At 41.1% G+C, this 13782-nt stretch overlaps 1 protein-coding gene across 1 annotated transcript in view; it reads right to left on the bottom strand.

The window, feature by feature from the left end:
- Positions 1-1363, bottom strand: part of CUNH8orf34 (chromosome unknown C8orf34 homolog) — a 179676-nt gene extending 178313 nt beyond the window's left edge. Inside the window, exon 1 of the mRNA XM_009634463.1 lies at positions 1328-1363. Coding sequence (XP_009632758.1) covers positions 1328-1363 — 36 coding nt within the window. The remainder of the gene's footprint in view (positions 1-1327) is intronic.
- Positions 1364-13782: the final 12419 nt, after the last annotated feature.

The raw sequence follows: 13782 nt of genomic DNA on the forward strand, positions 1-13782 counted from the left end.
GGATGTATGTATGTCAAATATATTCCTTAAGACCTGCAGTGTGAAAGACTGCATACCTTTCCTATTCCAGCTCTTCACGTTACGACAGAAAGTATTTCCTCATTTTCACTTGGTTTTCCTCTGCTATTTGAGTTCTCTCACACAAAAAACAAAGGGAAAAAAAAATCCCCATCTTCGCAGAAGCATTCAATATAAACGAAACTCAGTTCTAGCTTAAAAAAAAAAAAAACCAACAAACAGAAATAGTTTGTTTTCTGGTCAATAAAAAAGAAAAGCTGTTAAAAAGGGTTTAACAGAAAAATCATACTTAGAGTAAACCGACTTTTTTTTAAAAAAAGTACAGTTTTCTGTAGAATATTCAGACAGATAAAAAAACAGAGCTGGTTTGTTCTAGGAAAGCACATTTATTCTTTGCTTTTTTCTCTCTCTGACGATTCTTGGCTCTCTAAACCTCATTGAATCATTGTGCTGTCACCGGTTGCTACACTGTAGGGATGGAAGCATGTATTCTTTATCATCACTATCTCTCTATTATCTTATTAATTCTTCAATAGGTAACCAAGACCATTCAAAAAAGGGAGGAAGCAGAGTCTCCCTCTCATGGGGAGGCTATATTTTAGCCAGATTTCCATCTCTGCATTCCCCTGAGGAATGCCATTCACTATTTTTATTGGCAGCAAAGAAAACTAAGTATTCAAATATTTCTCCTTTTTATATTTATATGCATACCTTATCTTCTTTTAAAGCTCGATTTTAGAAGTCCATTCTCCATCTCACATCCAGGCCCTAGGACTTAGAAGATGAGTTACAACCTTTTTCTTGATATGTTCTTGGATTGAAACTTTTTATTGTAGTAAAGAAGTTCTGACTTCTTAGTCAAAAAGGCATATTATATTCATGGTTCAAGTAACTACTGTAGGCAACTACTTGACAGTACTTGACTGCAGCTGGCAGTCTGGGACTTCCTGTTCCTCTTACTTTTGCTCTTTTTTATGTTTTTTTTCTAAATCCCTTTACTAGAAAAAAAGAAATCACTTAAGTCCCATGCAGGTATCCAGGGCTATTTGAGAAGGACTGAAAATGTGCTATTAGTTCTTTTTCCATCAAATGGTTTTATCCAGAAGTGATGAAGCATTTGATCTTTATCTTTCCTCCTCTTTCATTTGACAGTCTAATGAAATTGCTGACACATCCACCACAGATACCAAATCAATAGTAATAACTGGGTAAGTGGTGCGTAATCATGTTCTTGGCATGTAAAGAACCATAAATATGTGCCTCCATTATCTCTGAGATCCATAAAAGGGCAAAGAGGCTGAGTACTTACGGTAAGGTCAAGTTCAAGATCAGTGCTTTCTTCCATCCACGCTGCCAAGTAGCTGCAGTGCAGCTTGGCATACCACCTACCTTACATCTCTTCACACCCACACAGAAGCCCCTCATGTGACACCTGGCGAAACATCAAGCAGTAGACACAGCCAGAGGTATCCACAACTACCAAATTCAGTTCAGCAGTAACTGCTGCCTGGTGTTCCCCCTCTTGTTCCTCATGCTCAAGAGTCTCTGCCGTTTGAGGTGTATCTGGCTTTCCCTAGCCTCCAGCATTGCCGAGCATGAGCCATTGCTATGTAGATAGTCAACTATCTGCAAGAACTGGTGTTTGAAAACTGGCAGTGCATAGAGGAGACATTTCCATCAGCAGCTCAGGTCTCTGACCACTGGACTGTTTGACACCATTCTAGCCAGGCTCCCCATCACAAAGAGGAAGTTCGAGTCAAGAAGATCAATGCCCCTTGTGGTTTAACACTCCTGGCATGACCAGGAAGCCTGTCCAAAATTTTCAGAGGCAGACAGCCATATTTGAGAATGTGGCTCATCACATCTAGCACCTTCAGGAAGCCTGGGGAGCCTACAGGCCTTAGCTTGTACTCACCAGCTGGCAACCAGTCTGGAGTCAGTGTGTCTGGAATGAACATGCTGGTGGCTGAGGCCTTCATCTCGTGGCAATTGATTCAGCAACCAGAGTAATTTAGGTCAGAAGGGACATGAAAGCCATGCTACCTTCAAAGTTAGATCAGATTGCTTAGGGCATTTTCCAGCTGAATGTTGAAAATCTCCAAGAATGAGGATGGATTTCACAGCCTGTCTGGGGCAAACTGTGCCAGTGCTTAAGGTGATGAATGTTCTTTCCCTTAATGCTGCTCATGCTGCATTTCCCATACTTTATCTTCTGGCCATCACATCTTGTGCTTCAGCTCTGCACTTCTCAGAAGAATCTGGCTTTGTTTTTGCAACCCCCTTTTCTCCTGACTGAGCAAGCTCAGATCCTTCAACCTCACCTTGTGTGCCATGTGCTCCAGCCCTGTCTTCCCTCTGCTGCACTCTCTACAGTTTGTAGACATCTCTTTTACTGAGACAGCAGGAGGGTTTGAAACTGGACAGAGTACTCCAGATGTGGTCTCCTGAATGCCAAATAGGTGGCATTACTCACTTGATCTGCTGTTTGCACTCTGAGGGAGCCCAGTATGCAGTTAGCTTTCATTGCAACCACTGACTCATGACCAACTTCATCACTACAGTCCCCAGGCCCTTGGCTCCAGTCCTGTCACCTAGACAGTCAGTTATCCCAGCCTGCGCTGCTGCTCCACATAAAGGACTTTGCATTTGCCATCATTGAACTCTATGAGGTTGCCATGGGACCATTCCTCCAGCTCATCAAGGCCTCTCACAATGGCACCCCATCCTCCAGTGAATCTGCCACTGTGGTAGGACATTTTTGTGCCATCCACAGCTGTGCTGTGAAGGTACACGCCATCCCATTGGTCATCGATCATTGTGTCAGACAGCATTAGCCCCAGTGTCAACCCTAAGTAAGCAAGGTGAGGTGTGAGGATGGTGGCTCCTCCAAAAGGAAGGCCACCATGATAGCATGACGGTCAGGTATGAGAGTAAACCTAATAAGCTCCCAGAAGTATTGTTAGACTCCTTCTAATGCCCCTCACCTCTTGCCCTCATGTTCCTTACAGAGCTCCTCTGGTAGTCACTGCCTCTGTGGCCAGTTGCTGTGCTACGGCAGGCCCGTACCTTCAGTGATTCTGACTGTGGATTTGCGCCAGGATGATGTCTAGTACCCACTGCTTGGACTACCTGAATTTCACAATCCTGGACCTGATGATTGGTGCAGCTGGAGCTGAAGTCTTCTCCTTTTCTCCACTTGTTTCTGGAAGAGTAAAGATATGAAGAATGCACATTCTTTTTTATTTCTGGGAATGCACAATATTCTATACTGCTGCATGTACCATCTGCTTAAGAAACCAGTATTCTAGTTTTGCAGCTGTTATGAGCATGGCTAGGGTAGGCTCATTCCTTGGAAGATACAACTTGCATCAAAGCCTCAAGGTATGGAACTTGAAGTGTAGGTTTTTAAAACCTTCTCTGAAGACTCCCATCACTTAACTGTCATATAAAGTCAGGCTGAGGTATTTAAAAACAGAAATCCAAAATCCAAATCAAAGCAAAACACTTCAGAAAAGTGTTTTTTAAGTTTGACAGAGCCAGTTTTCATCCTAGTTTGATTCTGTCCCACTGGTGACCTCAAATGTGTAAGGCTGCAGTTTGCTACATGAAAAGTTTGTAGATGGCTTAGAACTAAGTTTGGCAGTATATATAAAAAAATGTTAAGGCTGTTTTTTTACACACTACACTGTTCTCTGTAGAGCTGCCCTTTATAGAAATCAATGCAATAACAGCTTATTGAGGCTTGTTCTAGAAAAAACTTATTTGGAGGACTGGATGAGTTTCTGTGATTGCTTGATAGCGGTCTTCGTTACTTGGATTTATTCTTCTATTGCACTTCTTTATTTTTAAAATGGCTTGATTACATTACTTGTAAAAAATTTCTTCCTGTACCAATTGAATTTTGAAGTCTCTCAATGAGCCAATAAGCCTTATTTTTTAATGTTCAGTGTTTCACCAGGATGGAACTGTCTGCTTCAGTGAACACATGGGGATCTTGGTGAAATCAGTGGAAATTCTGGTTTTCAGTACTGCTGAAAATCTGGTCATAATGAGCATGCGCAGCTGTCATGTAAGACTTCTAGAGTCTATGGCGTTGCTCCATGGAGCATCATCCATAATAAAACTGTGTAAGCATTATTTTTTTCTACTACCATGTATATTCTTTGGAAAAGAAAACTTCCAAATGACAGCAGGTTTTACTTAAGTACAAAATATAAATCTTCTGTGTCTTCTCAATGTCACAAATCTAACAAAATATTAGAGTACCAAAGAAAATTCTAACTCACCCTGTCTGGCAAAACAGCCTTTGCAGTAAGAGCGTTCAAAATGTTTTTTACATTGTACGTTGCAGAATAGACATGCAAGGCGTGGTATTGCCAATGCCTCATTTTACCAGAAAAATCTTGTAGAAATAGGTGTAGTTTGGTTTTATATTTACAGCCATTGTGCTACATAAAGCCTTTCCTCGGAAGCTTTTTTGCTACAGGCCTAAACATGAGGGCTTATAGTAAAATACTCTGGAATCCTTAAAACACAGCCCTGCAGAGTCTCACTAACTCAGCTGATATGTCCTGTTTTCAAGAATAACTTAAGCATTCAGGGGTGTAAATCTTACTATTCTTCACTCAAGGCCTAAACAGTGTTTGATCCAGTGCTCGATTTAGGCATGCAAAACCATGCATCCAGTGGTGCATGGATCATGCTGAAATCAGGATTCAGTTCTGTATCATAACTTCTGCCCAAAAGAAACATCTTGACATTCTGGGTAAGTACCATCACCGGTATTTCAAAAAGGTGGAATAAAAGTGCAGTTACTTGGGACATTAGTGAGTCAGTCAGAGCCAAACACACCCAATCTTAAACTAAGTACCCCTTTCTCCACTGTTTCAATACAGCCAAGTACAAATCTCTTTGCTAACACTTATACTGCAAACAGCACAAGAGGCAGATCCATATAAGAATGGTGTCTATGCCCTGAACCACTGGACCAGCAAATTTCTACTCTACTGAAGCTCCAAATGCACTCTTTTCCTTTCCAAAGGCAATCTAATTCGCTTCTCATTCAGATTACAGAGCTGTGCCTACTGCAAAGAACAAAGCTCTGGTTTTCATTAACCAATGTTCAGCTCTAGAAGACACTCCCAAATGGAGTCCAAAAAACTGGAACAGATGCAGATTCCATCTTACAGCCTTAGGTAATTGCTTGGCAGGTCATCTCAACCGACAAGTCACAATGATTTTTCAACCTTTTCACAGCTTATAAAATGCCAGCTCTGAGCTGCTTCTGAGATAGGTAGCAAGAAACTTAAGGTAGTGCCACTTACTCGAACATGGTTCCCTCCAAACTCCTCTCCTAAGGAGATTCTTAAAATCTTCTTTATCATCGAACATGGTTCCCTCCAAACTCCTCTGGGGATAAGGAGGAGAGGTGACAGCTCAGCCACTTCTGTTGGAATGCGTTCCTTTTGCAGCCGTTGAAATGAAAAATGGTAAGAACTAGATGTTTATCTCTGTGTTTTTTTTTAATTTAAGCTTGAGGTTTGAGCCCTGAAACATCCTTCAGAGAGTAGAATCTGTAGGAGCAGACATGTCTGAGAGTTTTGAAAGTACTGTGCAACAATGGAAAAGCATCTTCAATTCTTTTCCTAGGAGGGGTGACCCCTGATATTTTAAATGCTTCACTAAAAATACAGGAATTGACTCCAAATGATCGATACCAACCCTACATACTATTTCAGTGATTTCAGTTCCAGGTACTTAGTAATTCAAGTTTCTCAGTAGTTAACAGTCCTTCTCTCCTAAGGAGATTCTTAAAATCTTCTTTATCACAGGAAAAAAAAAAAGTATTTTCCACAGTAGATAAATCTATTTGGTGTTGCATAAAGTGGGGAAAAAAATAAAATGTATCAGCAAAGCAGAACCCCCCTCTTCGTGGAATTAGTTTCTTTCAGTACACAGAGGCTCCCTATTCTTCACATTTCTATGGTGCTTCATTTGCTTTTGCTTACTGTAATCCAACCACACAGAATTTTCTAGCTAAATGTTGGGGGATGGGTAGGGTGGGTGGTTTTGTTTATGCTTTACAAATATATTGGTTCCTCAGGCACATGTCCTTATACCTCACTTTTCTCATTGCGAGTTCTGAAGAACTGTTGAAAATTAATTGCCAAATTGTTCTTTCCTTGGATACCAAACAGCCATGTCAAGGAAATTTCAGAAAGAATGAAGTAAAACAGTCCTAAGAACACCACATTTACAGTCTCTGGATTTTTTTTTTTAATTAGTTTTGTAAATTAAGAGGTAACTAATGCATTAGTTTCCCAGTAATTATTCTGCAGTGACATAAAAGCAAACGCATATTGGCAATATAGTCTTTTTACTGATTGCTATCCTTAATAATCTTTCTTTGGGTTGCAATATGAAACTTTATTTTCCTGTTTCACAACTTCTATGCACATGTACAGTGTGTGCATCTAAAGAAGCCTAAATAACTAAAAAGTAGAAAGAATGTTTTGTTCCAGGTACATGTCCTAGAGACATTTTTTTCCAAACAAATCAAAGCAATCATACACTTGAAGGCTCAGTCAAATCTAAATTTAAAGCACTGTCAGCTTGGCCACCTGAGCCTGGAAGATGCTTCTGCACATTAAGCATCCTCAAGGGCTCTTCAAAATACTTGCCACCAACAAAAAAATAGTAGAAATTCTGAAACACATTTCTTCTCTTAAGATTGTAGGTGTGATCCTGCTCCCAGAAACCCCTTCAGCATTAACAACACTATGGCAATCAATTATGTGTGTTTCTATTATAGCTTCTGAGCAATATCAATGGCTAAAGCCTTCATATCCTTCTTTGCAGAATTACAAAATTACAATGTATACAATTTACTCAGCCCAAGTCATAAGACTGCAAAGTTATGTCATTGTCTGAGCAAATTTTACAAAGAAAAAAAATGACCCTGAATGCAGCCTAAACCTATTCAAATCTACGATATATGAAAGAGGAATCTGTTGCTCTAATTCTTCCATAGTTGTTTTTCCTCCGCCTAACAGTAACGGATGTCACAGAGTCTGTATTTTTCCTGATTATACAATGCCCTGTGCACTCACCCAGCTTCCAACCCCCACGTAATGGGAGAACTCCACTTTGAAATGTTTTATACCACCATTCTTTTAGTTTCATCTGTAGAAGCAAGAGAGCTTTCTCTCACCCTCTCATTCCAATGAAGGTTCCTTCAAAGCCACCTGAGGCCAAAAGAGGTTTTGCCATTAATGTTACTGGGTTTTTAGCATGGCCTCCATCTAAAGAGCTTACACATCTTACCAGCTTCCTCATCTCCCTCTCCTCCTCAGCTGCTCTCCTTTTCCTCCCTGAGTTAGGTAATTTGGAGGCACTTGAGAAAAAAAGATTCCCTATGCTCAGAGAATGAGAACATGCTAAATAATTAATACACTGATGTAAAACTTTAATTGTCTTGCTCACTATGTAGACAGACTACAGAACAAACTTTGTTGCAAATGACAAATGACCCATTTGTTAGAACATTTAGGGCAAAGCAGAGCTAATTATCACCAGAATTATAGACTCAGCAAATTGCGTAGCTTCTCTTTTTTTGATAGCTTCAGATTAAATACCATCCTAATAGTTAGCCTGAAGACTATTGATGAGGGCCTGACTTGGCATGTCTGGCCCATGTAAGCCCTTATTATAGGAATAACCTATAGTTACATGGTGAAATAATTAGGGTTCAGCTGTTCCTGGAAGCCTCTGCCAGAAGAACTGAACGATTCAGCAGTGCACCCCCTCTCTCGGTGCTTCTGAAAAGCTATCAATCCTCCAGAAAGTCCAGAGAATCATAGAATCACTTTGGTTGGAAAAGACCTTTGAGATCATCGAGTCCAACCTTTAACCTAACCCTGACATCCCACCACTAAACCATGTCCCTAAGCACTTCATCTCTCCTTCTTTTAAATACCTCCAGGGATAAGGACTCTACCACCTCTCTGGGCAGGCCATTCCAGAGCCTGGCAACCCTTTCGGTGAAGAAGTTTTTCCTAATGTCTAGCCTAAACCTGCCCTGGTGCAGCTTCAAACCATTCCCCCTTGTCCAATCATCTGTTACCAGGGAGAAGAGATCGACCCCCACCTCACTACAGCCTCCTGTCAGGTAGTTGTAGAGGGCGATCAGGTCTCCCCTCAGCCTCCTCTTCTCCAGACTAAATAACCCCAGTTCCCTCAGCCGCTCCTCGTAAGACTTGTGTTCCAGACCCCTCACCAGCTTGGTTGCTCTCCTCTGGACATGCTCCAGCAATGCAACAGCTTTCTTGTAGTGAGGGGCCCAAAACTGAACACAGTATTCGAGGTGCGGCCTCACCAGCACTGAGTACAGGGGCACGATCACTTCCCTACTCCTGCTGGTCACACTATTTCTGATACAGGCCAGGATGCCATTGGCCTTCTTGGCCACCTGGGCACACTGCTGGCTCATATTCAGCTGGCTGTCAACCAGTACCCCCAGGTCCTTTTCCACCAGGCAGCTTTCCAGCCACTCTTCCCCGAGCCTGTAGCGCTGCATGGGGTTGTTGTGACCAAAGTGTAGGACCCGGCACTTGGCCTTATTGAACCTCATACAGTTGGCCTCGGCCCATTGATCCAGCCTGTCCAGGTCTCTGTGCAGAGCCCTCCTCCTCTCAAGCAGATCAACACTCCCACCCAGTTTGGTGTCATCTGCAAATTTATCGAGGGCACACTGAATCCCCTCATCCAGGTCATTGACAAAGATATTAAACAAGACTAGCCCTAGAACTGAGCCCTGGGGGACACCGCTTGTGACCGGCCGCCAACTGGATTTAGCTCCCTGAGGACACGGATCTTCCTCTCCCACTTTCATGTAACTATATGTAGTGCTTTACTGACAGTAAAATCAACAAACACAGGTGGACTGGACTCCCTGTCTGCTGGAGGATGACCTGGCTGTACCACCTCACTCTCAAAGTTCTGTGTGAACTCTGATTTGACATTTGTGTCCTAAGAAAACTCCTGCTCTTGAAATATGCTGGAGAATATCTACTTTGTGTTTCCAAAGAGTTTAAATAATTTACTAGGTAACAACAGAGACTTGCATAGTTTTGGGGATGCTCCAAAGCAGGCAGGCAGGCAGGCAGGCAGTTGACAGGTGCAAATATCATGACTTGAAAGGTTGGTTGGCATTAGGAGCATCAAAAACTTGGATACAGATGCTTGTAAGCAGCGTTTGCATGCTTTCATATAGAAAAAGAGAGAACAGAAATAGAAAGACCTTAAAAGCTGAAGGAATAGCATTATTCGTGTTTTACAGATGTTGAAGCAGAAAAGATTCCATGCATTAATTATTTACTTAAGTGCATGTTAGTGATTGGAAACTGATCCGAGACTTCTTAATTCCTTGCCGCGGTCATGAACTAGCCTCCTTTCCTAACTTACAATCCTGCAATAGGACAGGAAGACTATATATAACATTTCCACATGGATCTAAGAACGACGTGGTATCTAGAGGGCTGAACAACAGCATGAATATGATGCCTGTATAACAACCCTTTAAGATGATTATGGTGCCTTTCATTATCCTCAGAGAATACTTGTTGAGGATTAGTTCTATCCCTGCTGTTTCAACAGAACACTGGCTTACTCAAGTTCTGATCTTCCAGATTATGCACAATTTTTAAAAGTCTTTGGGTAGTTGAGATATCTGGGAGGCTGTGGTGGTACAAATATAACATGAGTAATCAGGTTCGCAGTGGGTGGGAGCCAGCCAGAGAGCCTGTCATTAGGTGGTTAGCTGAGGCATTTATATATTCAAGGACATTTGGAAAGGAGGTTAGGGAAGAGAAAGCTCTGAATATAAGCCAGACTCTCTGAATAACTGATCATTTTGCCAGTAAGAATTTAAATATAACTTGCCATACACTGGGATTGGCAGCTACATGGAAAGGTCTCTACAGCAGTGACTCGAGCCAAATTAGACAAATACATGGTGAACTGAACTAAAAGTGAAAGGCTGTTGATCTGACTATATTAAGTACTGGAATTTCATGCGAGTATGAAAAAATGTGCACTCCTCTTTCGACTAGAAAATCGTAAATGAAAGGTCAAGTTTGTTTATAAGAATTGCTATTTCACCTCTGTTCTGAAGGAAGTTTATGACACCATGAATATTACCTGCTTCACCTTACATTTTGTGTGCATCTAGATGAGACTCTTAAAGCTACCTCTTTACAAATGGTGCAGATAGCCTGGTGGGATTTTCAAAAGCGTTTTGATGCCTAACTGCCATGGAAATAATTTGGACTAGGCTTTAGAAATCTTAACAAGTGGTTGTCTTCATGATTAGGTATCCAAATACAAATGTCTTATAAAAGGGATTTAAGAATTTTCTTGCCATAAATCAGAAGAATTTACGTGTTCACTGTAAAATTATCAGAGCTGGCTAATGGAACAGGATCATTCATTCTGTTCTCAGAAGTGATTGATATACCTGGACACTTAGCATTTGTTGACAAATGAATAGAAGCCAAGTTGCATGACAGAATCCAAGTGGTTTAATTCCTTTGATCCATATCTTAACTCCAGTTGAAGATAGATATCTATATATTCTGATAACCCAGCCCTGAGTCACTTTTGAAAAATATGACATAACTTCCAGTTTTACTTTTAGATAACTGCAACTCCAGTACCTATACCAGGTTGTCAATCATTAAGTCCAGAGATGCTACTCAAAGTGGCTTGTGAGTCTGCTTGAACTCTCCAGGTGCCTTCCTTCTGGCTGAAAAATCCCTTCAGCGACTGTAGCTCTGCTCTGGGTACATCTAGGGCTGATAGGCAAATAGGTTGGAGCCTAACTCTCACCTCAGTGCCTCCAGGTGACACCTTCTAGTGCCTCTGGAAACAAAGCAGGCCTGATCAAACCACATATGTTTACAACATCTAACACACATGAGGCTGGGCCACTTGCTGAAAGGGTATCAAAATCTTGGCAGAGTTTTTGGCCTGGCAATGGAAAGTTTTTAGTCCAAACTAAACATCAGACTCTCCTCTGCCTGAAAACAGTTGAACATGCTCAGCCCGGGACTGCACGCCAGTGGCCTGGCTGTGCTCTAGAAGACCTCGCCATCATCTCTGGTCTGTTCTCCCACACCTTCATGCTACTATCCAGTAGCTGAAACACTACACAACTGTCACTTCAGGATGCAGATAGCAGATTAGTTTTCAGTAAGACTGTTAACATCCAGGTTGACAAAAAGTCTTATTCACCATAGCAGCATATTTGAACACTCCTGTACGTGATCCAAACAGCAAATTTCACAAGGGGAATCGCATTTCCTCCCTTTCACCCCACCTTATTCAAAGCAGACCTACTTCCACGCATCACAACTTTGAAATAATCTGGCAGAGCAGAGCTTGTATTTCTGCACTGCACCAACAGCCCTGCTCAGTGACATTGCATCAAACCAACACTGGATGAAAGAGAAAAGGGTCGTGGCTCAGCACATTTGAAAAGCCTTCGGCACCTGTGATTTTCTTCCCTTTGAACATGAGCAGAGTCCATTTTCCATGCTAGTTTATTCTTTGGCCTCCCCACTGAGTCTGCTCTCAGGAAGGTTCACGGGGATTATTAGTGTCTGGAAACAGAGAAATAGGACTTGGTGAGTGGGAGAACAGTAAGAGTGAGTTCCTCAGTTTATATCAGATTTTCTACTTCTTCAGAGAAGACTTTGAACGGCTCTGAATTTTATTGAAATCCTGATTATAATGAGGGCTACATCCTCATTCTTTTGATCTAATGTGGCCTAAAGCAAATTTAAATATTTAAGGATACCTAGGGACAAAGTAAGGATTTCCACCGTTTTTTCTCTCCTTCTCATTCAAACTTGATGATACAAGCAGTTGTCCCACTTCTGTCCTAACTCTCTCCTTCTCATTCAAACTTTTTTACCATCCTAAAACATGATACAAGCAGTTGTCCCACTTCTGTCCTAACCGGTACTGAATATCTGTTTCCTGTTTTTCTAGAAATCAGATATATGAAAGACCATCAGTGAGGCTCATATTCTGCTTTCACTATACTGAACTCTAATCTTTCATATAAGCTCATTTTAGATCATAGCTATACTCTAATGGAAACGGGGTGCATTTTTACCATAATCTCAACAGAAAGCACTTCGGTCACTCCTCCATCCTCGGAGTCCTCTCTTTGCCTGACTGCTCACAACCAGGACAAGTGCTCCTGCAGGAAACTCCAAAAAGACTGTGGCCTTCAAGAGCTGTGTCGAAGGCACAACAGGCCCATAACATCCATGTGACTGAAATCTCAACTTCTACTGTTCCTCTGCAAGGCGTCTCACCCGGTGTGAATAAATGAGTTTATTAAAGGAAAGAGAAAAGAAAGAAGAGGAAAAAGTCTTAAAATCCCATTTAACACATAGTTTTGTTACTGAGGACAGTAGAGAGACACCGATTATTTCTCACACTAGAAATAAATATAGGACCTATGATTAGGTAGGGAATTTGTTTTTCTTTAAAAATAAGTGTTAAGACTAAAAGAAATTCTCTTTCTCCTCATGACTGTTGTGTGATGAGTATCCAGATAATGTAGCTTAGTCCCACACTACAGTTTCAAATATTAATGTTTTCTCTCAAAGTCATGGGAACTAGTCCAGAAATTAAAGTCTACTGTCTGTTCTGTCTGTATCAGGCCCACAAACGTCCTTTAAAATTGGCACATGATTATAGTTGTTTCCCAATGTTTCCCAAGCTACCAATTCTCCAGGGTGCGCTGTCAAAATTCCAAACACCTACCCAACTTCTTAATATATAAAAGCTTTCTGTATTTTCCTATTTTGGAACAGCATCTAATATATAGCTAAACATTCAATCAAGCTTCACTTTTTCTTGAATTTGAATTCAACTATCACTCAACATATTTTGAAATGTATTACAATATGAGCAAGTAGCACTGATCAGGATCAGACGTTATTCCTGTCTTAATCCGGGTGATACTTTGTCATTAACTTTTGTGATGATGCACTGACTTCAGTTAACGCAGTACTGGTGCTCATTTGCTTGCAATCATGCCCTGTATTGGTTTGATTAGACCTACTGTATGGCTGGTTGATGACAAAACCCCATTGATTACATGTGGTCTGCTTCTCATTTCCAGTCAAGCTTTCTGTCTTGAGACATGAATAGTTTCATTAATTAGGTGAACTAAACACGTTGACAAGCATTCAAGCTAGTCCGGTTCTGGCATAATAGTCTCAGTATTATGGATTCATTCTCTCTAGTCGATGAAAATTTGGTTATTCATTTAAATGAGAGCAAAATCAAAACCTATTGGTGTTCCTTTCATTTGATTATGCTCCCAGAATATAGCCAGTCCAATTTCCTCCTACTTTTAGAGGCTGTTATGCTTCACAAGGAAAGACACCAATTATTTATTCCAGATGTTAAAATCCCTCCTGCCTGATAAAGAAATCTAAATAACAAGAACAAAACATGACCAGCTAAAACCTAGAGCTTTAAAAAAAATTCTGGATGTAAGTCAAAATAGGAATTTGCAGAGTCTTCTATAAAGGATGCAGTTGTTTAATAATATCTCAACTGTGCTAAATACTTGGAAAAACTGAAGTCAAATCTTCAGGACATTTCATTGTGTTGGCACCGCTCAGCACTTGTCTTATCTTGCACTCCTGAGTGACCAGTATCTTCCCCTCTCCACCCCATCCTGTC

This window comes from Egretta garzetta, unplaced genomic scaffold (assembly GCF_000687185.1).
Source record: "Egretta garzetta isolate BGI_Z169 unplaced genomic scaffold, ASM68718v1 scaffold251, whole genome shotgun sequence".
Taxonomy (NCBI): domain Eukaryota; kingdom Metazoa; phylum Chordata; class Aves; order Pelecaniformes; family Ardeidae; genus Egretta; species Egretta garzetta.